At 45.3% G+C, this 25,535-nt stretch overlaps 1 protein-coding gene across 1 annotated transcript in view; it reads left to right on the top strand.

Annotated features, from left to right (window-relative positions):
- PCBD2 (pterin-4 alpha-carbinolamine dehydratase 2) overlaps positions 1-24,099 on the top strand; it is a 223,153-nt gene extending 199,054 nt beyond the window's left edge. Inside the window, exons 3-4 of the mRNA XM_073649546.1 lie at positions 20,476-20,556; positions 23,904-24,099. Of these exons, the coding sequence (XP_073505647.1) occupies positions 20,476-20,556; positions 23,904-23,996 (174 nt within the window). The 3' untranslated portion in view covers positions 23,997-24,099. The remainder of the gene's footprint in view (positions 1-20,475; positions 20,557-23,903) is intronic.
- The last annotated feature ends 1,436 nt before the right edge of the window (positions 24,100-25,535 follow it).

The following is a 25,535-nucleotide window of genomic DNA, read 5'->3' as shown; positions in this document are numbered from 1 at the left end:
AGGAATGTCTCAAACCGGTTAAGGACCACGACCAAGAAGGCCTGGAGCTTAAGAGTGTAGCTCCACAGCAAATGGATCCCAGGGAGGATGCAGACGGAGCAGTATACGCCACCTGTCCTCGCCACCTGATATATTCAAAGGGAGTCGGCTGCGAGAGGGGTACCTTCCCCCCCGACACCCGACCTTGCTACTCTATGTCCTGGTCGGGAAAGCCCGGTAGGCCCTGAGGATCCCACCGGGTATCGGAAGGAGCGGAGCTGCCACCCGTGCCCTTTTTCTGAGAGGAGTTCAGATGGAGACCCGGCCTATGTACACACACGGACAGGAAAGATTACGGCCTGTAGTTCAGGAATACTCTGGTGCGGGGTCCTGATCGAATACTGGACTTACTTGGAGGTTGTCGGACCCCCTTCGTCTCTGGTGACCGCAGAACTCTGCGGGGAGCAGGGAGTCGCCTTCCTTCTGCCATCTCTTATGTGAGTAAAGCCTTGGAAGTTCACCCCTATGGCCTCCGGACTCATTATTCTGCGTCACACCGCACTATGCAGACTTTCTAGACTACTACCTCCGTCATCCTGTCCCTCTGCCCTGAGGCCTTGCTCCGCCTGTGGGGAGTAGTAACAACGCCGGCTGCCCTAACACCAGGCCTCAGCGGACTGCAGCAGCGCTGGTGGCCTTCACCAGGTGCCACAGGTGGCGTAGTCGAGATCAGCCACTCAACCCGGATAAGCCCATACCATCCTTCTTTTAATGTGACGGCCCTGGGCACGGAGCGGGTCCGGGCCATGGCTGCACCCCATCTCTTCATCACAGGACCCGACTCAGAGTCCCCCATCTCCCAGGGTAAAAAGGGGCTTTCGAGTAGAGGCATCACACTGTACATATTTTTCATGGACTCATAGACTTATATTGACACTTTTCATCCATGATGCCAGAAAAAAAGACATGTCTCCGTGACTCTTGAATGGACACCCGTTTCGAGAAAAAACACAACCATGTACATAGCACCATGGATTATAAGGGGTACCTGTATCTGTGAAAAAAATGGATAGACCACGTATGTGCAACATGGATGTCTGAATGAAGTCTTAAGAAGGTAAATTCACCCCTAAATGCATAACGTTGTAGGGCTGTAATAAATGATTGTGCTGCTGTCAAATATCCAACTGATTTGTTATCTATAGTGTGGAGCGATTGTGCCATCAAAGTAGCTTTGAAACATGGACATCTTATACTCAGAGTATTAAAGAAGTGGTCTCATGACAAGAACACCACTCCACATGTTCTGTTAGGACATGTACTGTAGACATCATAGAAGGAAGTCCCTCCTCTTAGCCAGTAAAAAAGGAACTCTAAGTATAGTTTTCAATCTAGAGAGCTTAATCTTGTATTCCATTGGTCAACATATGTGGCACCCCGCAGAGTCTGTAACAAAAACAAAAAAAAGTCCAATATCGCAAAATATAAAATTAACCCAGTCTGTAAACACCGTCAAAAGAAACAAAACGAAAGGCATTAAGAAGCGATCAAAGCATCAGATCTATCCCAATATATTATGAATAAAAATGTCATCTTGCCCTGCAAAACCAAGCCCTCATCTATCAAAAAATGTAACTGCTACAGGTCTTAATTTGATGGTTGCGACTTTTTTATTTTTTTATTTAAACTTCTGTTTTTTTTTTAAAAAATAAAAAAAACTTGACAAGTTTGGTATCGTATTGACCAAGACAATCATGGTGCCAGGTTAATTTTTACCATACAATGTATGCCGTAAAAATAATTCCCAAAAAGCGATGTCAGAATTACTTATGTTTTACAATCTCTGCCCACTTAGATTTTTTTTTCTGTGCTCCAGTACACTATGTGGTAAAATGAATGATGTCATTTAAAAGTAGAACTTGTCTCGCCAAAATCAAGCCCCCTACGTCATTGTGGACCTAAAAATAAAAGTTATGGCCCTTGGAAGAAGAGGAGCAAAAAACAAACATGAAAATGGAAATTGGTCATGTCTGGAAAGGTTTAACCCCATTACCTCCCAAAGTTGTTTGCACCTTAATGACCAGGCCAAATATTACAATTCTCCACTGTCCCTTTATGTGGTAATAACTCTGGAATGCTTCAACGGATCCCACTGATTCTGAGATTTTTTTTCGTGACATATTGTTCTTAATGATAGTGGTAAAATTTCTTTGATATGACTTGTGTTTATTTGTGGAAAAAAACGGAAATTTGGTGACATTTTTGGGAAATTTTGCAATTTTTTTTCAATTTTTCTGCCATTAAATCAGAAAGCTATGACACACAAAATAGTTAGTAAATAACATTTCCCACATATCTACTTTACATCAACATGCTTTTGAAACCATTTTTTTTTGTTAGGAAGTTGTAAGGGTTAAAAGTTGACCAGTGATTTCTCATTTTTCCAACAAAATTTGCAAAACTATTTTTTTTTTAGGGACCACATCACATTTGAAGTGACTTTGAGGAGTCTATATGACATAAAATACCCAAAAGTGACACCATTCGAAAAACTGCACCCCTCAAGGTGCTCAAAACCATGTTCTAGAAGTTTAACCCTTCAAATACTTCACCGGAATTAATGGAATGTGGAGAGAATGAACATTTTAACTTTTTTTCAGCAATATTTTACTTTAGACCCACATTTTCTTATTTTCACAAGGGTAACAGGAAAAAATGTACCCAAAATTTGTAGTGAAATTTCTCTTTAACATGACGATACCCCATATATGGGGGAAAACCACTATTTGTGCGCACAGCAGTACTCGTATGGGAGGAAGCGCCATTTGACTTTTTGAATGTAAAATTTGCTGGAATAATTAGTGGATTCCATGTCGCGTTTGGAGAGCCTCTGATGTGCCTAAACTGTGGAAACCCCCAACGAGTGATACCATTTTGGAAACTAGACTCCTCATGGAATTTATCTAGATATGTGGTGAGCACCTTGAACCACGAGGTGCTTCACAGAAGTTTAGAACGTAGAGTTGTTTAAATAAATTACATTTTTCCCACAAGAATGTTTTTTTAGCATTATTTTTTTATTTTCACAAGGGTAACAGGAGAGAATGGGATCCAAACTTTGTTGTTCAAATTCTCCTGATTACACAGATATCCCATATGTGGGGGTAAACTACTGTTTGGGTGCACGGCAGAGCTCATAAAAGGAGTAGCAGTTTGGAACGCAGACTTTGATGGAATGGTGTGCAGGTGTCATGTCGCGTTTGGAGAGCCCCTGATGTTTCTAAATAGGGAAAAACGCCCACAAATGACACCATTTTGGAAACTAGACCCTTCAGGGAATTTATCAAGATTTGTGGTGAGCATCTTGAACCCACAGGTGCTCCACAGAATTTTGCAACATTGATCTATGAAAATGAAAAAAATATATATATATTTTTCCCACAAAAATGTTCTAGCCCCCAATTCTTTCATTTTCACAAGGATAGCAGGAGAAAATGGATCCCAAAATTTGTTGTGAAATTTCTCCTGAGTACGCCGATACCCCATATGTGGTTGAAAACTACTTTTGAGGCACAAAGGAAAGTTCAGAAGTAAAGGAGCACCATATTGAAGTCCAGATTTTGCTGGACTGGTGTCACACAAGGTGAGGGAAGGAATAAGTGTACAATGATGGGAAGAGGTGGAAGGGAGCCCAACAACTAGGGAAAGGGGGAGTGGAGACTAGTGTTGAGCCACCCCCGTAGTGTTCGAGTTCGGTTCGGTTCGTCGAACACCCGTGTGTTCGCCGAACTGTTCGTCGAACTGTTCGTCGAACACCTTCGAACACCGTTAAAACCAATGGCAGGCAAACAAAAACACATAGAAACACATAGAAAACACCTTTAAAGGTGTCCAAAAGCTGACAAACTGCTCAGAAGACATAACTAACACATGGAAAAGTGACAAGTACATATAGTCATGCGAAAATAAAAGAGGTGGAGGAGTAAAAGGAGGGGGAGACACAGATATAGGCATGTCATGCCCTTCTAAAATCCAAAAAGTGAGAAGCCGACACGGCCAGTCCGCTCCTGCCCGTGCCACCTCCGTGTCGCCGGGTTTGTGCCAGAGCCGCGGTGAACCCTGATGGCCAGCCCCCCTCTCCCAATACTGGTGCCTGTCCGCTGGTGGGTCGAGCGAGCCCCCCTGTGGTGGAGGCAGCTCTAAGCTTTTTAATTTAAATTGTCTCTCTAATTTGAATGAATACACTTTAAATCCATTTACAAGGATCTATTGGAGGGCAAGTCTCATGCCAGCAGCCGCGTAATTCCAGCTCCAGTAGCGTCCACTAAAGCTGCTGCAGTTAAAAAGCTTTTATAAGGATCGAGCTCGGCTGTCCACTGCAAGGCATCCTACTGCCAGTCCCAGCCCCTATGCCTTGGGGTGCCTCCTGATGCTCTTCACTGAGTATCCCGTGGTCCCGAAGCATTTCCTTTGAAAAAATGAAGTGTCCAAACTACAGGTGGTGTAGCTTGCTTAACAGCCGGGATAATCCGCTGACTAGCAGACCCTGCTACTAGGCACAAAGTATTTCCTGGGCTAGATGCAGTTAAAAATTTGTAATTAGATACTCTCGTTGGATGCTGAGAAAGCATTCCATAGAGTCTCCTGGCACGCCATATATGATTCTCTTAAAAAGCTTGGGGTAGGGGTCTAGGGGACCCTTTTATAGCCAAAATCACGGCCCTGTATCGCAATACGTCACCTAGGCTGAAGATAAATGGAACTGTAGCACCCTGAGGGCTCGGTTGCTACAGAGGTATTGCACCTCACCCAGAGGTGTGATATCTCACTCTCAGGTAAGGATGTAGTGTGGATCAGGACCCGACACCTGCATGCATTACACCACATTGCCGTGGGGCAGGGCGACCAATATGCCCCTGAGATGGGCACGACAGTCCCTGTCCCTGGCTGGAGTGGGGGGAGGGAACACTGAGGAAGGGGAACCCTGTAGTGCAGGAGCAGGGAGGAAGCAGTTCCTGGGTGCATTGAGAAGGGAGTATAAAAGGTGGGCACCATCTTAGTTCAGTGCAGAGAAGTCTGAGCAGAAGTGGCAGGGAGCAGGGGCTCTGCATGAGCTCTGCTCCGGAGGCGGGCCTAGTAACAGAGGCCCAGGCCTGGAAGAGGGAGAAGGAAGGAAGAGGAGCGGAGAAGGCTCCAGGAACGAGGAACGAAGGGATCTCAGGGGTGCGGACGGGCGAGTCGCCACCGCGCGCCCGAATCCACCTGCGTGGAGAGGTCAGGCCAAAGGGGGAGACCGGTCCCCGAAACTAGTGGAGGCAGGAAACGACCCTCAGCTAGAAACAGGAGGCTGTGACATTTTATGTGGCGCAGCCCCTCGCTACACCCGCTAGGAAGGCACCACATAGGGTCAGGGAAACTGGCGCCAAGTTTACCAAGAGGAGGCCCGAGGCAGCCGGACAGAAGGGTTGGTAAGAAAGGTCAGACAAAGGACACACAAAGGGGGTCCTGTGAAGCGCTCCAAAGTTATCTGGGAGTTGTCTGAGCCCCTCACCTGGTGAGCACAGTACGACGTGGGCAGCCGTTACCTGCAGACGTGGTCTGGATAATAAGAACTGTGAGTAAAGGCCCTGGACTGCATCACTGACTCCGTGTCATTACTGCTGCTGCCCTGCACCATCACCCCCATCCTCCGCATACACTGCCCTGAGGCTATACTCCTCCCGTGGGGAGTTATGCTACGCTCTGCTGCACCCACAACACCAGCCTCAGCGGTCTGCCCTGGAGCGGCGGTTCACTCTGACCGCAATCCACGGGTGGCGTAGTCGGACATTTAAACATCAAAACCACATAAATAGTTCTGCCACTGGTTTGACCGCCCTGAGCCACGGAACCGGGTTGCCGCCACGGAGACTACAACCACCAGCATCCACCAAAAAGGGTCCGGCTCCGGGTGTCCCAAGGCCCAGGGGGCGCGTCAGAACATTTTCATCACCTTTCACAATCACCAATGGGACAAGGCAGGGATGTTCTCTGTCCCCTCTCTTATACATCCTAGTGACGGAGCACCTGCTCTCATCAATTCGCCATAACCCCAATATTAGGTGGATTGAGGTGGGAGGCACCGAATATAAGTGCTCTCTATTTGCTGATGATGTCCTAGTATATATCACTCAATCACATATATCCATCCATGCTGTTATGGCTGAAATAGATCACTTTGTTACATGGTAACATTTTAAAATCAATGCAGCGAAGTCTGAGGCCCTCGATGTCTCCCTCCCCAAATCCATATAGGATTCCATCCAGTCCAACTTTCCCTTTGCCTGGCCCTCACAGGGTATCAAATACTTAGGAATTCCTATTCATAGAGACCTCTCCCATCTATGTTATCTGAATTTTGGGCCCTTTATTGAACAACTCCATACAGACCACGGTTGGCAAGTTAGAACTGTAAGATTCACTACGTGAAGCACTGGTGTTTTGTGGAAAAGCACATGTACACTGTGTTCCAAATTATTATGCAAAAAGTGTTTAGGAGTGATAAGGGAAGAATTTGTTTGCTTGTCAGTTAAACTCATTGATGGTGATGTGTGTCAGGGCTCTTTATATCACTGTAAGCAATTGCAGACACCAGTGCTAATTAGTTTGGCAGGTGTGTCCAATGAAAGGCAAGACTACTTAAGAAGGCTCTCTCACATTATTCAGCAGCCTACATTTTCTGCCAAAATGGGAAAGAAAAAGGATGTGTCGGCTGCTGAGAAGCAACAAATTGTGGAGTGTTTAGGTCAAGGCATGACTACAATCAACATTGTGCAATGATCAGGATGAAGTGTCTTGGCAATCAAGAAGTATGTAGCTGATTCACAGTACACACGTGTGCGTGCTGATAAGGGCAAATTGAGGACTCTTTCCTACAGGCAATTACGTCAGGTTGAAAGAGCAGCGGCAAAAAAGCCTTGTCATAGCAGCAGACAAGTTTTTGAAGCTGCTTGTGCCTCCAACGTCCCCCGAACAACAAGATGCAGGGTCCTTCAGAGGTTTGCAGCTGTGCATACGCCATCCTGTCGACCTCCTCTATCCACTTCACACAAGCAGAAACAGCTCCAGTGGGCCAAACATTACATGAAGACTGATTTCAAAACTGTTTTGTTCACGGATGAGTGCCGTGCAGCGCTCGATGGTCCAGATGGATGGAGTGGAGGATGGCTGGTTGATGGACACCCCACGCAAACACGGCTACAGCGCCAACAAGGAGGAGGTGGAGTAATGTTTTGGGCTGGAATCATGGGGAGAGAGATTGTCGGCCCCTTTAGGATCCCTGAAGGCGCTAAAGATGAACTCCATAATGTATGTGGATTTTCTCAAACAGCACTTCCTGCCATGGTTCAAGAAGAAGAACCGTGTATTTCACAGCAAGATCATTTTTCTGCATGATAATGCACCATCTCATGCTGCACATAAAACATCTGCATCTCTGGCTGATATGGGCATAAAAGGGGACAAACTTATGGTGTGACCCCCATGCTCCCCTGACCTCTACCCCATTCAGAACCTTTGGAGCATCATTAAAAGGAGTGTCTATGATGGCGGGAGGCAGTTCACATCTAAGCAACAGCTCTTGGAGGGTATTCTGTCCTCATGCAAAACAATTGAAGCAGAAACCATCCAAAACCTGACAAATTCAATGGACGAGAGAGTTCAGAAGCTCCTTTCGAACAAGGGGTCCTATGTGAAAATGTAACATCACCTAGAATAAAGTTTTGAGTTGAAAACTGTTTGATTTCAGTTTCTAACAACCTGCTAATGCTTATAATTTCAAAAATGACCATTTTTTTGGTCTTTATTAAAATGAAAAGGTTGATCGAAAAGTTTGGGGGATCTAAGAGTGTGGCAACCCAGTAGTCATGATTACTTCGAATTCTGACAATATGAGGGTCATGCTGCAGGTAGTTCAGCAAGAAGGCACTTATGTGTCTTGCGCATCTCGGAGCCCCAAAATTATTTTCCGGGCTAGATGCAGCTAAAAATTATTTTTAATTTTAAATCTGGTGGAGCTTATTATAGATGGCCTAATAGGATCAGTGCTGCACACTGCTACAAAGCCCAAATTATTTTCCAGTCAAGATACAGATAAACATGATTAGTAATTTGAAAGCTTAAAACGGTTGGTAGGGTGATTTTAAACAATCATCAAGCTTTTACTCTCCCTAGGATGACACAGGGGTAGAAAAGTCGTTTCGGATCCATGATTTGTTCATCTTTATGAACGTGAGTCTGTCTACATTATCAGTGGAGAGCCGCGTGCGCTTATCTGTCAGCACACCACCAGCAGCGCTGAACACACGTTCAGACAGAACGCTGGCTGCGGGGCATGACAAGATCTCCAAGGCGTAAGTGGCTAGCTCCGGCCATTTATCCAGATTGGAAGCCCAAAAAGAGCAAGGGTCCAGTGACACAGTCGTGGCTTCAATGTTTACTTGGAGATACTCCTGTACCATCGTCTCTAGGCGTTGACTATGTGTCAGACTTCTTGTCTCCTGTGGCCTTGCAAAGGATGGGCTAAAAAAGTGGTGAAATGATTCCGCAAAATTGATGTTACCAGCAGATACTGTGGTTCTGTTACGGTTTGAGTGCTGAACACTTGACGGTCCCACGGTTGGCAAGTTGGAACTGTGAGATTCACTACGTGCACCACTGGTATTTTGTGGAAAAGCACATGTAAGATTCTGCAACAGTCTCTGCTGATACTCCTGCATGCGTGCATCCCTTTCTATGGCAGGAATAATTTCTGCAAATTTACTTTTGTACCGGGGATCTAACAGTGTGGCAACCCAGTAGTCAGGATTATTTCTAATTCTCACAATTCGAGGGTCATGTTGCAGGTAGTGCAGCAAGAAGGCACTCATGTGTGTTGCGCATCCAGGAGCACCAAGTCCCTGTTGTGTTGGTGGCGAGGTAACAATCATGCTTCCTTCCTCTGTCCTCTCCCCCCAACCTCGCACAACAGAAATGTGATCAAGGTCTCCCTCATCTGATGAGTCTTCCATCAGTTCGTCCTCCACTTCTTCCTGGGCTCCTGCACCTTCCTCACTAGTTTGGCTGCTACCATGCGCCCTGGTAAAACCATCTCCCCCACCCTCACATGCCTGCCGCCTTGGTGCTGCCGACCGTCTGGACCTTGCAGATGTTAGCCCTTCCGCATACAACTCCTCCTCCTCTACTTCCTCCACCTCCTCTTGTGCCACCACCTGACTCCGAATTCTGTTTAACATGTGCTCCAGCATGTAAATCACCGGAATAGTCATGCTGATAATGGCATCGTCAGCACTAAACATCTTCGTCGCCATTTCAAAACTGTGCAGAAGGGTGCATAGGTCCCTGATCTGAGACCACTCCTCCAGCGTGATTTGCCCCACCTCTGAATCTCGTTGGCCCAGGCTATACGTCAGAACGTATTGCACCAGGGCTTGTCGGTGCTGCCACAGTCGCTGCAACATGTGCAGAGTTGAATTCCACCGGGTAGGCACATCGCATTTTAGACGGTGAAGTGGCAGGCCCAACGACTTCTGTAGAGATGTAAGTCGCTGAGCTGCGGGATGCGAACGGCGGAAGTGAGCACACAGCGACCGTGCCCTCTGCAGAAGGCCATCTAGTCTGGGATAGTGGGCTAAAAATTGCTGGACAACCAGGTTCAACACGTGAGCCATACAAGGCACGTGTGTGACATTGCCCCGGCGAAGGGCCGCACCCGGGTTTGCAGCATTGTCGCACACGGCCTTCCCTGGTTTCAGGTCCAGTGGAGACAACCATTCATGAAACTGGTTCTCCAGAGCTGACCACAACTCCTCAGCTGTGTGACTCACATTTCCCAGACATTTCAATGTAAAAACCGCCTGATGACGTTGAGCCCTACTGCCAGCATAGTAAGGAGGTGTGCAGGATCCCTTCTGCGCAGTTAGAAAGCTTGTGGCATGACCAGACAGGCTTTGGGTGCAGGTGGAAGACCGAGAGGAGGTTGAGGAGGCAGAAGCAGTGGAGGAACTTTGACATAAAGAGGATTGACGCACAACTCGTGGGGACGGCAAGACTTGGACAGCAGCCCCTTGTCCTGCTGTCACCATAGTTATCCAGTGCCCAGTCAGCGACATGTAACGCCCCTGTCCATGCCTACTCGTCCAAGTGTCTGTGGTGAAATGCACCCTGTCACACACAGAGTTTCTCAAAGAAGCGGTGATGTTGTGTGCGACATGCTGGTGGAGCGCAGGCACACCTTTCTTTGAGAAGTAGTGCCGACTGGGCATCTGGTACTGGGGCACTGCGACGGACATAAGGTCTCGAAAATCCTCTGTGTCCACCAGGCGGAAAGGCAGCATTTCTGTAGCCAAGAGCTTGCAGATGGTGAAATTCAACCTCTTAGCTTTCTCATGGCTAGGAGGAAATGGTCTTTTACTTGTCCACATCTGAGGGATTGAGGGCTGGCTATTGTGCTTAGACGGGGTTGATAAGGGTGTCCCCGGCAAACTGCCGGTCTGTGAGGAAGATGCAGGCGGACATGTTAGGTTGCCTTGATCCAAAGGTGGTGCTATCGATGTCGGACAGCGCTCAACACCAGCTGCTGTTACCACCTCCAAAGAAAATGATGACCTGCCAATCACGCTGGCTGTTGCGGGTAAAGAGGTGGCAGGTCTGCGCCCCAAAACAGGTGTGACTGCTGTCCCCCCAGTCACAGAGGATGAAGAGGCCGCGGATGCACAAGATATGGCAGACGGTGGTTGGCCTGGCCGGCTAGGCCGCATTGTAGCACACTGAGCTTCCCACTGCAACTTATGCTTCATGTCCATGTGCCGGTTCATGCATGAAGTACTCAAACTATGTATTGTTTGGCCTCTACTTAGCTTTTGCTGACAAATGTTACAGATAACACGAGTTGGGTCATCTTTATCGATCTGAAAAAATGCCCAGGCTATGCAAGGCTTAGCACCCATGCGACCTGAAGAGCCACCACGACTTGTGGTGAGAGGCAGAGTTGTGTTTGAGGATGCAGTTGTTGACGTGCTTCCAGTACTACGTCTCTGTCCAGGAAGGCGCAACCTGACCTCGTCGTCACTAGCATCTTCCTCCACCTCCTCTGCTGACCTCATCTCTTGGCTGACTGTGGGTTGACAGTAAGTGGGATCTCCGACCTCATCATCATCACCCTGTGCGTTATCACACCTGTCGTCCTCAGAGCCAACCTGTTCCTGCCCTGACAAAAAACTAAAGTTGTCGCTCCAATCAGGTATTTGAGTCTTATCATCGTCTTCCTCATTGTCTCCACCAACAGGAGTTACAGTTTGGGAATGAGGGTCTACATTATGGTCAGAACCTTCTGCGTCTGGTCCTGGATCCGACTCATAAAGATTCTGGGCATCAGTGCAGATCATTTCCTCGTCTGGATTCACAGAAGCGCTGGAGTCGACCTCTGATTCCCAGGCTATAGTATGAGTAAACAGCTCTGCAGACTCAACCATCTGTTCTACCTCATACTCAGACGGGCAGCTGGAGATTTGGGAGCTGTGAGGAAGCAAGTGCGATTTGGGTGACACCTTTGAGGACTGGAGTATTTGTGATGTTGAAGTTGATGTGGAGGAGAGCCCACTTAAAGGAGCACTTGATATCCGTTGAAGCACCTGCTGTTTTTGTGCCTCATCTGGAATTTGTAGCGATTGGCGTGGCCGTAAGAAAGGGATCTTATCACATTGTCCGCTAAAAGAAGTAGACATTTTAGTTTGGCTGGAAGATGGTCTTTCTTCTGCAGATGTTACTGTTGCTTTAACACCTACCCCACGGACACAACCTTTTTTCCCCTTCCCAACACGCCTATTCCCCTTTCCACCAGCAGCAGGCCTTTTTCCACTCATTTTGGTGGTTAACTAATTCACAACTCTGGAGTTGTTTGCACAAAAAAACAATGGATGGTAACCGAGCAGAGCTGAGTGGCCAAACTGTGGTATTAGGCCAAAACTATTGGCTGGGTTAGATGCAGAAAAAAATATATTCAGTTTGCAACCTGATGGAGGTCAGTATAGATGGACTAATAGAGAAAGTCCGACACACTGCTAGAAGGCCAAATATTTTTTCAGAGCTAGATGCAGAAAAAAATTATATTCAGTTTGCAACCTGATGGAGGTCAGTATAGATGGATTAATAGAACAAGACCCACACACAGCTAGAAGCCCAATATTTTTTCAGAGGTAGATGCAGAAAAAAATATATTCAGTTTGCAACCTGATGGAGGTCAGTATAGATGGACTAATACAACAAGTCCCACACACAGCTAGAAGCCCAATATTTTTTCAGAGGTAGATGCAGAAAAAAATATATTCAGTTTGCAACCTGATGGAGGTCAGTATAGATGGACTAATACAACAAGTCCCACACACAGCTAGAAGCCCAAATATTTTTTCAGAGGTACTGTAGATGCAGATAAAAATTAGTTTTAATTTGCAACCTGATGGAGGTCAGTATAGATGGACTAATACAACAAGTCCCACACACAGCTAGAAGCCCAAATATTTTTTCAGAGGTACTGTAGATGCAGATAAAAATTAGTTTTAATTTGCAACCTGACGGAGGTCAGTATAGATGGACTAATAGAGAAAGTCCGACACACTGCTAGAAGGCCAAATATTTTTTCAGAGCTAGATGCAGAAAAAAATTATATTCAGTTTGCAACCTGATGGAGGTCAGTATAGATGGATTAATAGAACAAGACCCACACACAGCTAGAAGCCCAATATTTTTTCAGAGGTAGATGCAGAAAAAAATATATTCAGTTTGCAACCTGATGGAGGTCAGTATAGATGGACTAATACAACAAGTCCCACACACAGCTAGAAGCCCAAATATTTTTTCAGAGGTACTGTAGATGCAGATAAAAATTAGTTTTAATTTGCAACCTGATGGAGGTCAGTATAGATGGACTAATAGAGAAAGTCCCACACACTGCTAGAAGGCCAAATATTTTTTCAGAGCTAGATGCAGAAAAAAATTATATTCAGTTTGCAACCTGATGGAGGTCAGTATAGATGGATTAATAGAACAAGACCCACACACAGCTAGAAGCCCAATATTTTTTCAGAGGTAGATGCAGAAAAAAATATATTCAGTTTGCAACCTGATGGAGGTCAGTATAGATGGACTAATACAACAAGTCCCACACACAGCTAGAAGCCCAAATATTTTTTCAGAGGTACTGGAGATGCAGATAAAAATTAGTTTTAATTTGCCACCTGATGGAGGTCAGTATAGATGGACTAATAGAATGATGCTATGCCCAAAAGATTTTACTTCACTAGGTGCAGTAAAAAAATTGGTATTCTATACACAGGTGGTATATCTTGCAACACAGATAGGCTACTCCACTGACTAACACACTCTGCAATAGGCCAAAAAGGATTAGCTTTGCTAGATTCAGCCAAATGCTGTGAAAAAAACTTGCACAGCACTGGCACAGACCTGCCTGGCAAAAACTGATAGGAACTGATGTAACCTAGTCCTGAAAAGGACTCCAATTACAATTAGTCTTTACTCCCACAATCTATCTATTTAAGAGCACAGACCTGCCTGATAAAAGTCGTAGGAAATGCTGTAACCTAGTCCTTAAAAGGACTGCAATCACAACTATTCCCTACTCCCAAGCTATCTGTATATTTGTGCGAAAATTGGTTTGAAATTAACAAGGTATAGCGCACACAGCAACAGCGGTGCCGTCTAACACGCAGCTGCAGCAGTGAGAAAATGGTGGCGACGGGGAAAATGGCTTGGTCTTATAGGGCAAGGACATGTGACATACACTGCCAATGACACATGCCCTTGCTTGTGTGAAAAAAATCACTTCGCTCCGTGTGTGCGCTGCTGATAGGCTGACAGATTGCACCTCCCCACTGCAAATGCGGGAAAGAGAAAAAAAAATGGAGATCTTCATTGTTCCTGCAGAGATCCATCCCCTGCCCCTCCCCCCACCCCGCTGTACACTCAAACTGCGTATTAACATTAATTTTCATCATTACTGAGAAAAAATCCAGTTATGATTTTGGTGCACAAACAGTTATCGAACATAACCTCGAACAGCCGAATTTTTATCAAATTGTTCGTGTTCGCCGAACGGCTCGAACACCGCCCAAAACAGCTCGAATTTGAGATTGGCGAACAGTTCGAGTAGAATAACGCTCATCTCTAGTGGAGACCCCTAGTCAGATCTAATATCAACCTGCCTACCCTATCGTCTCTATATAGGTTCTGCACCTAACGCTGAGCAGGAACCTAAACCCTGAATGTCTCTAGAGCTAGGCCCTAGATTGCAAGGGGACGGGGTGAGCACTAGTCAGGCCCCACTACAAACTAAAGGCAACAAGGTAAGCAAACAAAAGGGATACACTTAGCTTGAGCAGACACCAGATAATGCCAACTGTCCTCCAAGGGCACCAAAGACGAGACTAGCTGACTTGCTAGTACTCCAAGCCTGCGCAGAGGAACATAGAGCTATCACCTGCGACTCTCTGGAGTCAGAGTTTTTAACTACCAATCAAGGGTGTGTCAATTAGCAGCAGGTAGAGGTCGCAGCTGGGTCCTAAAGAGAGAAGGATATAACTATACTACAGAGATGAGAGGATCAAGAAGGCGTCTGCAATGCCAAGTGCAGTGACTTTCTGCAGCCAGATCTAGAGTGACTGTTTGTCACACCTGACACACCCGTGACAACAGGTTTGACGCTGCTATGTCACATTGGCAAAGCCCCTAAGGTGCCAGGACAGTAGAAATCCCAATAAGAGACTCCATTTTATAAACTGCATCTCTCAATGATTTTATCTAGGTGTATAGTGAGCATGTTGACACCACATGTGCCTCACAGAGTTTTTTACCATTGGGCGATGGAGAAAGAATAATTACATTTTTAACACCAAAGTTTTGTTTTATCCCCAGATTTTACATTTTCACACTGGGAAATGGGTAAAATGGCACCAAAATTTGTCACACAATTGGTGCTGAATGTAGAAATACCCCATATTTGTCTGTACCGTACTGCTTAGCGACATGGCGAGACTCCGGAGGGACGAAGCACGATTTCCCTCCTGGAGAGCAAATTTTCCTAGAATTAGTATGTGGACTCCATATGAAGAACCCCCAGGTGCTAGAAGAGCAAAATTCCCCTTCAAATGACCCCACTTTGGAAATTATACCCCTTTGGGAACTTATCTACAGGTGTGGTGAGGCTTTTAACTACATGGGTGTTTGCCAGAAACAAGCTGCAGTGGATGTTCCTGCGTGAAAACTGCAAATTGCCATTGTAGTGACTGGTACTTTGTAGTGACCAGTACGTTGTGCCCAGCTCATGTTTCTGGAGACATGCACCTGTAAATTAGGCAGGCCCGCATCGCTACAGAAACATGCGCTAAATGTGGTTTAGGCACACTGGCACTCAGAAGGGAGGGGGCATTTGGATTTGGGAGCACAGAATTTGCTGAATTTCTTTTGGGGGGCAAGGAGCCATTTCGCTTTTCCAGAGCCTTTGTGTTACTAGTAACGTGGAAGCCCCTGTGTGTCCATTGACAAATGATGGACCTGAGTGTGGGCGTTTTTTGTGGATTGATTTGAAGCTTTTGTTAAAAACATTTTCCGTAACATTTTGGATCACTTTTATCCGGAGCTCTACGCTGGGCACTTACTCGGAGATTTAGATGGAAACCCCGATATGACGTGATTCAGATGAAACCCCCGAGGGATCCATTCACTATGAGGCAGCAGAGTTACTCTGACTCTGTCTGGCCTCTGTTCAGCTGTGTCCTTTTTTATTTTTTTATTTTTCTAGAGGTGCACAAAACTGTGAACAGTGCTTTTATGCACGCCTAATAAACACTAACACCTCTGGATCATAGGCCAGACTGCATCCACAGTGCCTCCATCTGCCTCATTATAGGGAATCTTCCACTGGGGGTTCCATCTGAATCACGTATTTCAGAGATTTGTACGGAAACCCCAGTGTAAGCATTCAGCGCAGAGCATAGGATAAATGTGAGCCTGAGCCAAGCCTTACTTCAATCTTTGGGAGGCAGAATGAACAAATCAACAGCAGGTGAAGAATTGGTTTTATTTATTTTTACGCCATTCCTCGCGCGGCATAAATGATTAGACGACTTTATTATTTGAGTCGGTATGATTACAGTGATGCCAGATTTATATTGGGTTTCTTTTGTTGTTTTTTGGTGGATCAGTTGATGTTTTTATCGGTATGATTTTCGAGCACATTTTCTGATCGCTGTTTATTCTGATTTTTGGGAGGCAGAATATGCAAAAACCAATAATTTAGGATTTTTTTTTAAAATGCTGTTCCACATGTGGTTAAATTGATAAGGCAGCTTTGTTCTTCAGGACAGTATGATTACAGCGATAACCAAATTTATATCTTTTTTATGTTTTGGCGCTTTCACACAAAACTATAGAAAAAGTAAATTATTTTTGAAACTCTTTATTCTAAGAGCTATAGCTATTTTATTTTTCCGCTAATGGAGTGGTTTGGTGGCTGTTTTTTTTGCAGGACAAGATGACGTTTTCAGTGATGCCATATTTACATACATTCTTCTTTTTGATCGCGTTTTACTCCACTTTTTTCTCTGCGGTATGATAAAGCGTCGTTTTTTTTGTTTTTTTACAGTGTTCACTAAAGGGGTTAACTAATGAGACAGTTCTAGAAGTCTATATATTCTTGTTTTTCTGCTAGTTCTATAAGTCGGGTAGTTCTGGAAGTGGCGATACCAAACGTGTACTTTTGTTTATATTTTTTTCATAATATTTATTTATGGGTACAATTTTTTTTTTTATTTTTTTTTTAGAATTTTGTGATTTTTTTTTTTTACTTAGTCCCACTATGGGATTTTCACTTTCTGCAGTCTGATCGCAGTTATAAGGCATAGCAATGCAGGAGCACTGCTATGCCTTATAACCTGTCAGGCCTGCAGACAGAAGTTAGTTAGATCATGCACTGCACATGATTTAACTAACTTGCTAGTGCCTGGTGACCCAGATGTATTTATGACCACATCGGATTACCATGGCAATGATCGGGTCCCCACGATGATGTCGTGTGGGCGCCAATCCAAGGACAGAGGGGCTTTAGTCCCTCTGACTGCTTGCTAAATGCTGTGATCGCAGCATTTAGGGTGTTAAAGCGCTGGGAACAGTGCGGGCAGACTCATTTATTACATTACACACACAAATAGACTTTAGGAATACTTTTTCTAAAGATTTGTTTGATATGTAAATGAGGGCTTTGACTAGTCAACGGGGTGTTAGTGTCCCTAGACTAGTCGGCCCACTTAGCATGTTATCATGCACTGTGGGCGTGTTAATATGACTTACAAGCGCCTGCATCATCGCCAGTGCTATACATACGTCGCACGTGCTCGCGGCTTCTTTCCCTCACTGTACTTATCTTCTGAAGCCGGGTGTACGTGTGCCAGCTTCAGAGAGGCACACTGCGCGTAATCGGAAATTGTTAAGGGAGACTTGTAGGCCATCTAATGGTCCACGAGTGGAGAGGAGCACATTTTTTAAAATTTTAATTTGCCAGTTTCACTGAAAATAAAAATGTTATATTTTGCATAAAAACGAAAAAGAAAAAAAAAATTCTGCAATGCCGATAACTGCCCTGAAAAAGACGTGTTAGGTGTCCTCCTCAGACTGAATGTTCAACTCTTTTCAAGTTAATGCAAACACAGCCTTAGTAATATAAAGTGCACTCAACATATATGGCTGTGTGTAAGTGAATGGTAACCAGCAGGCTATTCCTCACACACTTATTTTTATCACTGCTGCTGTCACACATGATCTGTACTTTTTGTTCAGTGTTTTATGGCTTTCTCTCCCTATATGTATGGCCAAGAAGTGAGCTGTGATGTCCGTCCTAGTATCCACAAAATGATTGCTCCATTCCCTACTTCTGCTTTTATACAGGCTATAACTGTGTCTGCTGATTAAACATTGTGGGAAAGTCTGACTAGCCACAAACCGAGGTCATGTGAGCCCTCTCTGGTGGATGCAATCTCCTGCAATTTGCAAAATGGCAACAGCCATTGCAAAATGAATTTAGAAGTCAGCATTGACCCTTTACAGAGACTTACCACATGACTTGGAGCTCTTTTTGCCTTTATATCCTAATTGCAGACAGCTGTTTCAGGGTTCTTGTTCCTCATCAGTGCAATGTAGGAGTCTAGTTGGCTGGGGGGAAGGGAAGATTCGGACTTTGATTTATATCCTAAAAGGCTCTTTAAAAGGTTGATATTGACCTCTAGGAATACTATCTTCTAGAGCAGGGGTCTCAAACTCAGCTGGGCATATGGGCCGCACACGGAAAAACATTTAATTTGGGGGGCCGCATTATTTGCATGACAAAGTGACATTTTTAGTGATATCATTTTATTTTCTATACACCTTTTGAACTGGTCCTCATCCTGCAGACATGGTCTCCCATGCAGATTAGCCATATTGCAGACATGGTTTCCCATACAGGTCCTTCATATTGCAGACATGGTCCCCCATCCAGGCCCTTCATATTGCAGACATGGTCTCCCATCAAGGTCCCCTATATTGCAGACATGATCTCCCATCCAGGTCCCCCATATTGCAGACATGGTCCCCCATATTGCAGACACGGTCTCCCATCCGTGTCCCCCATCCAGGTCCCCCATATTGCAGACATGGTCCCCCATATTGCAGACATGGTCCCCCATATTGCAGACATGGTCCCCATATTGCAGACATGGTCTCCCATCCAGGTCCCCCATATTGCAGACATGGTCCCCATATTGCAGACATGTTCCCCCATCCAGGTCCCCCATATTGCAGACATGGTCCCCCATCCAGGTCCCCCATATTGCAGACATGTTCCCCCATCCAGGTCCCCCATATTGCAGACATGGTCCCCCATCCAGGTCCCCCATATTGCAGACATGGTCCCCCATCCAGGTCCCCCATATTGCAGACATGGTCCCCCATCCAGGTCCCCCATATTGCAGACATGGTCCCCCATCCAGGTCCCCCATATTGCAGACATGGTCCCCATATTGCAGACATGGTCCCCCATCCTGGTCCTTATCTTGCAGACATGTCCCCCATCCACGTCCCCATGTTGCAGACACGTCCCCCCCCATACTACGCACAGGGTCAGCCCCCCATACTGCGCACAGGGTCCTCGTCCCCCCCCATACTGCACACAGCCCCCCCCCCCATACTGCGCACAGGATCCCTGTCCCCCCCCCATACTGCGCTCAGGGTCCCCGTCCCCCCATACTGCGCTCAGGGTCCCCGTCCCCCCATACTGCGCTCAGGGTCCCCGTCCTCCCATACTGCGCTCAGGGTCCCCGTCCCCCCATACTGCGCTCAGGGTCCCCGTCCCCCCATGCTGCGCTCAGGGTCCCCGTCCCCCCTTACTGAGCGCTGAATTTCACATGACAGAAAAAAAAAAAGATTCTCATCTGTACTCCGTTCCCTCGGCGTCCTTTCTGCACTTGTGGCCCGCAGGCACAGACCCCATAATGATAGCGGCTCTCTACAGCAGCCGCCGACATCAGCGCTGTAATGCAGTGTATTGCCACGCAGAGACCGGCTTTCTGCACAGCAATACCAGTGTCAGCTGCTGGCCTATCAGAGGCCAGCAGCTGACATCTGCGCATGGCAGTGACGTCATACGCCGCTGCGCTGGGACGTAGAGGTCAGCTGCTGGCCTCTGATAGGCCGGCAGCTGACACTGGTATTGCTGTGCAGAGAGCCGGTCTCTGCGCGGCAATACACTGCATTACAGCGCTGATGTCGGCGGCTGCTGGAGAAAGCCGCGATCGTTACGGGGTCTATGTGCCTGCGGGCTGCAAGAAGCAGCCGGAGGGGCCGCGTGTTTGAGACCCCTGTTCTAGAGGTAACATCAGAGACACTAATCTTTCTCTGTGAAGACGCTATGTGCATTTTTTAATAAGCAAAACATATTTGTGATGTGTTTTGCCTAGTAGAACCAAGCGGCCAGTGACTGTATTACAATGCTGCTGTAAATTTCCAGTAAAAACGTAGCTATAAATGTTTTTTTTACAGTTTTAATTGGGCAGTAACAAACTTCTCATACAAATGCACCCTTTAAATATTGTGTCTCCAGAGGTGGAGCGTCCTCTTAATTCAATGACAATCTTGTAAATTTCAGCAGAGTTATAATATAGTGGTGATTATAATATGCCCCTAAATATATATTACAGCCCTAAACGCTTTCAACACTGCATGTGAAACCATTTATGTTGTATTCGCTTGCATACACCAGCCTGGGAGTTCAGAATAGCCCTCAAATTTCCCCAAAAAATGTTTAAGTGAAAAAAAAAAATTCTCTGCATACATATCGGTTATACAAGAAAACCCTCCCATTAACAGTGTTTCTATGTTCGCCTAATGTCTGTATAATTTTTGCTTCTTTTCCTAAAGGCTTTTGGATTTATGACTCGTGTAGCCCTGCAAGCAGAGAAAATGAATCACCACCCAGAATGGTTTAATGTGTACAACAAGGTAATTCATTACATTTTTATTCCATCACCTGAGCATAAACCACTGGTGCATTTTTTTTCAGGATATCACTTTACTGGGTTTTGTTGCTCAGATGGGAATAGGGCTTCCTGCTAAGATTTTCTCTGCTCAGCCTTACAAGATCCCGTGTTGGCACATGCAAAGTTACAACACAGGAATAGTTGTCAAATGTCGGAATGAATTTGTCACCTCTGCACTACTGGTACTTTCAATCCGACACAGCATAGCAACGGCGTCCGTCAGTACATACACTGGCACAGTGTTCACTGCAGGCTTCAGCTATAGGAGTAGCAGAAACATCAGCCTCCTTGGCTTTTACTATAGTCAGACAGAAGCCGTACTTCTGACTGTATCCTGGAAATATCACATTTATCATGTAAAAATGGATAGATTCTTCTCCGCTCTCCTTGTTTCCCCCATTTAATTACTTATGATTGCTTTTTCTTCGGTTTCATTAATTAACACGAATAAAGATCATCAATGTGCGCTGAGATCTGTAGATACTGCAATAATCTGGACGATGAGATGAACAATGAGCTTTTGGAATGAAATCCAAATTGTCAAAATATTTATTGAGACATCTTAGATTTATAGTAATGAGTTCAAACAGGTGTAATTGACACAGGTAATGAGTAAAGAGTAGGGGGGCTTCTTAAAGAAAATCTAACAGGTCTGTGAGAGACAGAATTATTGCTGGTTGGTAGGTGATCAAATACTTATTTCATGCAATAAAATGCAAATTAATTATGTAAAAATCATACAATTTGATTTTCTGGATTTTTTTAAGATTCTGTCTCTCACTGTTGAAATGTACCTACAATAAAAATTACAGACCTCCATTCTTTGTAGGTGGGAAAACTTGCAAAATCCACAGTGTATCAAATACACAGTGGCTTGCGAAAGGATTTGCACCCCCCTCCCATAGGCTTTTTACCTATTTTGTTGCATTACAACCTGTGTTTAAATATTTTTGTAATCTGATTTGTGTGTGATGCATCAGCACTAAATCTAAGTTAGTGAAATGAGAAAAATATAGGCATAATTTAAATTGATGAGGTCAAATAACTAAAAATTGGCATGTGCATATGTATTCACCCCTTTTGCGATTAAGCCCCTAAAAATTTCTGGTGCAAGCATTTACCTTCATAAGTCACATGCAGAATTGGGTTTTAAAAAAATATTCCAATCTCTGATGTGGTGCCCCTGAGGGTTCAGTCGCCAGAAAGGTACTGCACCTCACCCAGAGGTGTGGCATCTCCTTCTCTCAGGTAAGGATGGAGTACTGCCCGGGACCCCAACACCTGCACTCAGCACCTGCACCTGGAAGGGCATTATGTACTTCTTCTACTGCCCCGTCCCTGGCTGGAGTGGGGGGAACAAAAAGTGAGAGGGAGCCAAGTAGTGGGTGTGGGTGGAGCACGCAGAACAGGGGAGCACTTGAAGAATATATATATATGGAAGCCATCTTTTTAGGGGGTTAAGTTAAGTCAGTAAGAGAGGAGGAGAAGTGAAAGGAGCAGAGGCTCTTCAGGAGCTCTGCTCAGAAGGCAGGCTCAGCCTGTCATGCCCAAGGCTGAGAGAGGAGTGGGTGCAAGGGAGGAAGGCTCCAGTAACAGAAGGGATCCCAGGGGGTACGGTGAGTGCAGGACGGCACCCATATGTCCGAATCTGCCAGGCGTCAGAGGGATCAGGCCACAAGAAGGGAACCGGTCCCTTGACTAGCCGAGTTACTTTAGGTCTCAGCTAGAAAACCGGAGGCGTCTGCACTTTCAAGGTGCAGTTGCCACATTCGCACCTAAGCTGCCGAAAAGGGCACCAAGCAAGGTCCGGGAACTTCAAGTTGCCCAGAGGGATCTCCAGGTACCTGATCGGGACTTTGTGTGGTGGGGCGCAGGGCAGGAGGGAGAGACCCAGCACGGGAAGTCTGCTAAGAAAGGAACATACAGAGAGGGGTCCCGTTAAGTGCTCTTGAGATACTTGAGGGAATGCTGAACCCCTGCCTGGTAAACGCAGAGCGACATGGGAGGCTGTCACCTGTACAGTGCAACTTGAGGAACCTAATAACTGTGAGTAAACACGGATGACTGCACCCCACTGTTTCTGTCAGTTATTTCTACCACGTTATCGCTCCTGCACTACAACCCCCAGCATCACCATCTGCACCTACTCTGCCCTGGAGCTGTGCTCTGCCTGTGGAGAGCCGCACCAACTCAGCTGCCCTAACATCTGCCCGAGAGGTCTGTAGCAGCGCCGGTAGCCACAGGTGGCGTCACGAGACAAAAACCATTATTCATCCCTTCAAGTAATAACCCCTTTTTAAGAGTGACCCCAGGGTACGGGCCCGGGAGCCGACCGCCGTGACATCCCAAGAAGGTAAAGGCCCGGGTACCGAGTCCCCCATATCCCCCCTGGGCTGGTCTTCTCATGATCCCCCGGAGCACCATCAAATCCATTATCATAAAATGGAGAGAACATGGTACTACAACAAACCTGCCAAGAGAGGGCCGCCCACCAAAACTCTTAGCCCGAACATGGAAGGCATTAATCAGAGAGGCAGCACAGAGACCAAAGGTAACCCTCAATGAGCTGCAGAGTTCCCAAGCAGAGACTGGAGTATCTGTCCATACAGCCACAATAAGACGTACACTCCATAGAGGTAGCCTTTATGGAAGAGTCAGTAGAAAAAAAGCATTTACTTACACAAAAACATTGTAAGGCTCATTTTCAGTTAGCCAACTACTCATGTTGGAGACTCTCCAAATGTATCGAGTAACTTTTTGGCCACCAAGGTAAACGCTATGACTGGCGCCAAACCAACACAGCTAATCACCCCAAGAACACCATCCCCACAGTGAAACATGATTGAGTGATTTGAGACTAGGACGAAGGTTCATCTATCAACAAGACTAACTTGAAGGAGCTGGTGCAGTTTTGAGAAATGGGCAAAAATCTCAGTGACTTATCCAAAGCAACTAGCAGCTGTAATTACCGCAAAAGGAGACTATACAAAGCACTTACTTTAGGGGGGTGAATAGTTATGCAAACTGAAGTTTTCAGTTATTTTATCCCATATGTTGTTTGCTTCACAATAAAAAGAAAACCCAGTATTGACAGTTGTAAAAATGTTCTTTACAAGAACTGATGCAAACCCTTAAACAGTGAAATTCCATTTTGTGAGGTAGCAAAACATGAAAAATGCCAAGGGGGGTGAATACTTTTGCAATCTAGTGTGCATATGTGTGTGTATATTATAATATATAATATAATATGCATGTGTGTTTTCTTTTATGTTGGAAATCATTTTAACATTGTGTGCTTTGTCCTTACAGGTTCAAATAACTCTGACAACACATGATTGTGGGAAATTGACCAGAAAAGATGTGAAACTTGCTCAGTTCATTGAAAAAGCTGCTTCTACCTAATAAATTATCAAGCTTTGCTTTGTGTAATGTAATACTTTTTTTTATCTGTTATATAAATATCGAAGTGGTCCAAGTGCAAAATAAAGCTATAATTTCCTCTTGCAACCATTTACTATTTTATTTAATTTTGAAATTCACTTTCAATAGATTATTAGTCCATTACAAAACTTTGTATCATTTAGTGATACAAGAAGTGCATTAAACTTAAAGGGGTTCTCCAAGAATGTGATAAAATTGCCATGTCATGTAATTCAAGCAGCAGCCTGTCCTACTTGCAAGTCAGGACGAGTTGTAGACTGAAGAAACACCGCTCCCGAGACCTCTGTCTCAAGTGACAGAGCTATATCCTAAACACACATATCTCAGTAAGCCAAGGAGGATGAGTGTGACATGACAAGAAATAAATCTGTTCGGTTAACTGCTCACAGAGGATTGAGGCTGGAAAAAAATATCCTTTGTGCTCATTCAGTCAAGGAGAAGAATTATTTCATCTCCAGCCACAGCCCTTCACCTGCAGCTCACCACTATATGTGTTTTCAATATAATGCTGTCATTTAAAATGCATGTCTTGGGAGCTGTGTTTCTTCAGACTGCAACCCGTCCTGACACGTGGCTAGGACATTCTGGCGAACACAGAGAGAAAAGGGTCCTTTGCAAGAACAAACTGTGGACCCTTTAAAGTCCAGTAGGTCATCAAAAAGCACAATTCCATATGTTTTAGAGGTGGAAATGCCCCTTACCTCTTGGGTCCTTGTGCAACAATGATTTGTCCAAACCTGTTCTTGCATTTGAATTATGTGACAGTCCATTTTAATACATTGTTGGACAATCTCTTTAAAGTCATTAATTATTAAATAGTGTTTGTGTGTGTGTGTGTGTGTGTGTATATAATTTACCTACACTCTGGTAAAGTGACTCACTCAGCTACTCACTGAGGTAGACACAGGAACGTTCCTTGTGCTGGTTTATTTAAATTACAGCATAAAACAGTGCAGGGTTCAACAACATAAATATGGCCTTTCTGGCAAAACCAGGAAACAAAAAAGATAACGTGTAGCACAGTCCTTATGCCTGCCGGAAGCTGCCCGCTCAAGGAACAATGAACAGAGGCCAGCACAGTTGCACATAAACACTTCTCTGGAGCTCTCTTGCATCCAGACATACAGAGAAAAAAAACTTAGTGGCTGGATATTTAACTTGCTGAACCACACCATTGAGGTGGAGATATGGTGAGTGGCCTTCCACCCATCTGTTGCAGCTACTCACAAAGAAGCCCAACCCTGACATGGCTGATTAACCCCTCTCAGCACATAACATGCTGGAGAAAAACTTCTGGGTATTCACATCACGGAAAATAGCAATCTTTGTGATACATATCTCCTCTCACTTACATTGCTAGTGACCCTGTGACACCCCCCCCCCCTCTGCCCAAAGTCAGGAGTTTTGGCACCTTCAGACACCAAACAGGGAATGCTGGAGAGGGCATCGGCGTTACCGTGCAACTTCCCTGGTCTATGTTCTACATGGAAACTAAACTCC

The sequence above is a fragment of the Phyllobates terribilis genome, unplaced genomic scaffold (genome assembly GCF_046119375.1).
Source record: "Phyllobates terribilis strain yellow unplaced genomic scaffold, ASM4611937v1 Scaffold_10__3_contigs__length_209671492, whole genome shotgun sequence".
Classification (NCBI taxonomy): domain Eukaryota; kingdom Metazoa; phylum Chordata; class Amphibia; order Anura; family Dendrobatidae; genus Phyllobates; species Phyllobates terribilis.
This window is presented reverse-complemented; position numbering and strand designations above follow the sequence as displayed.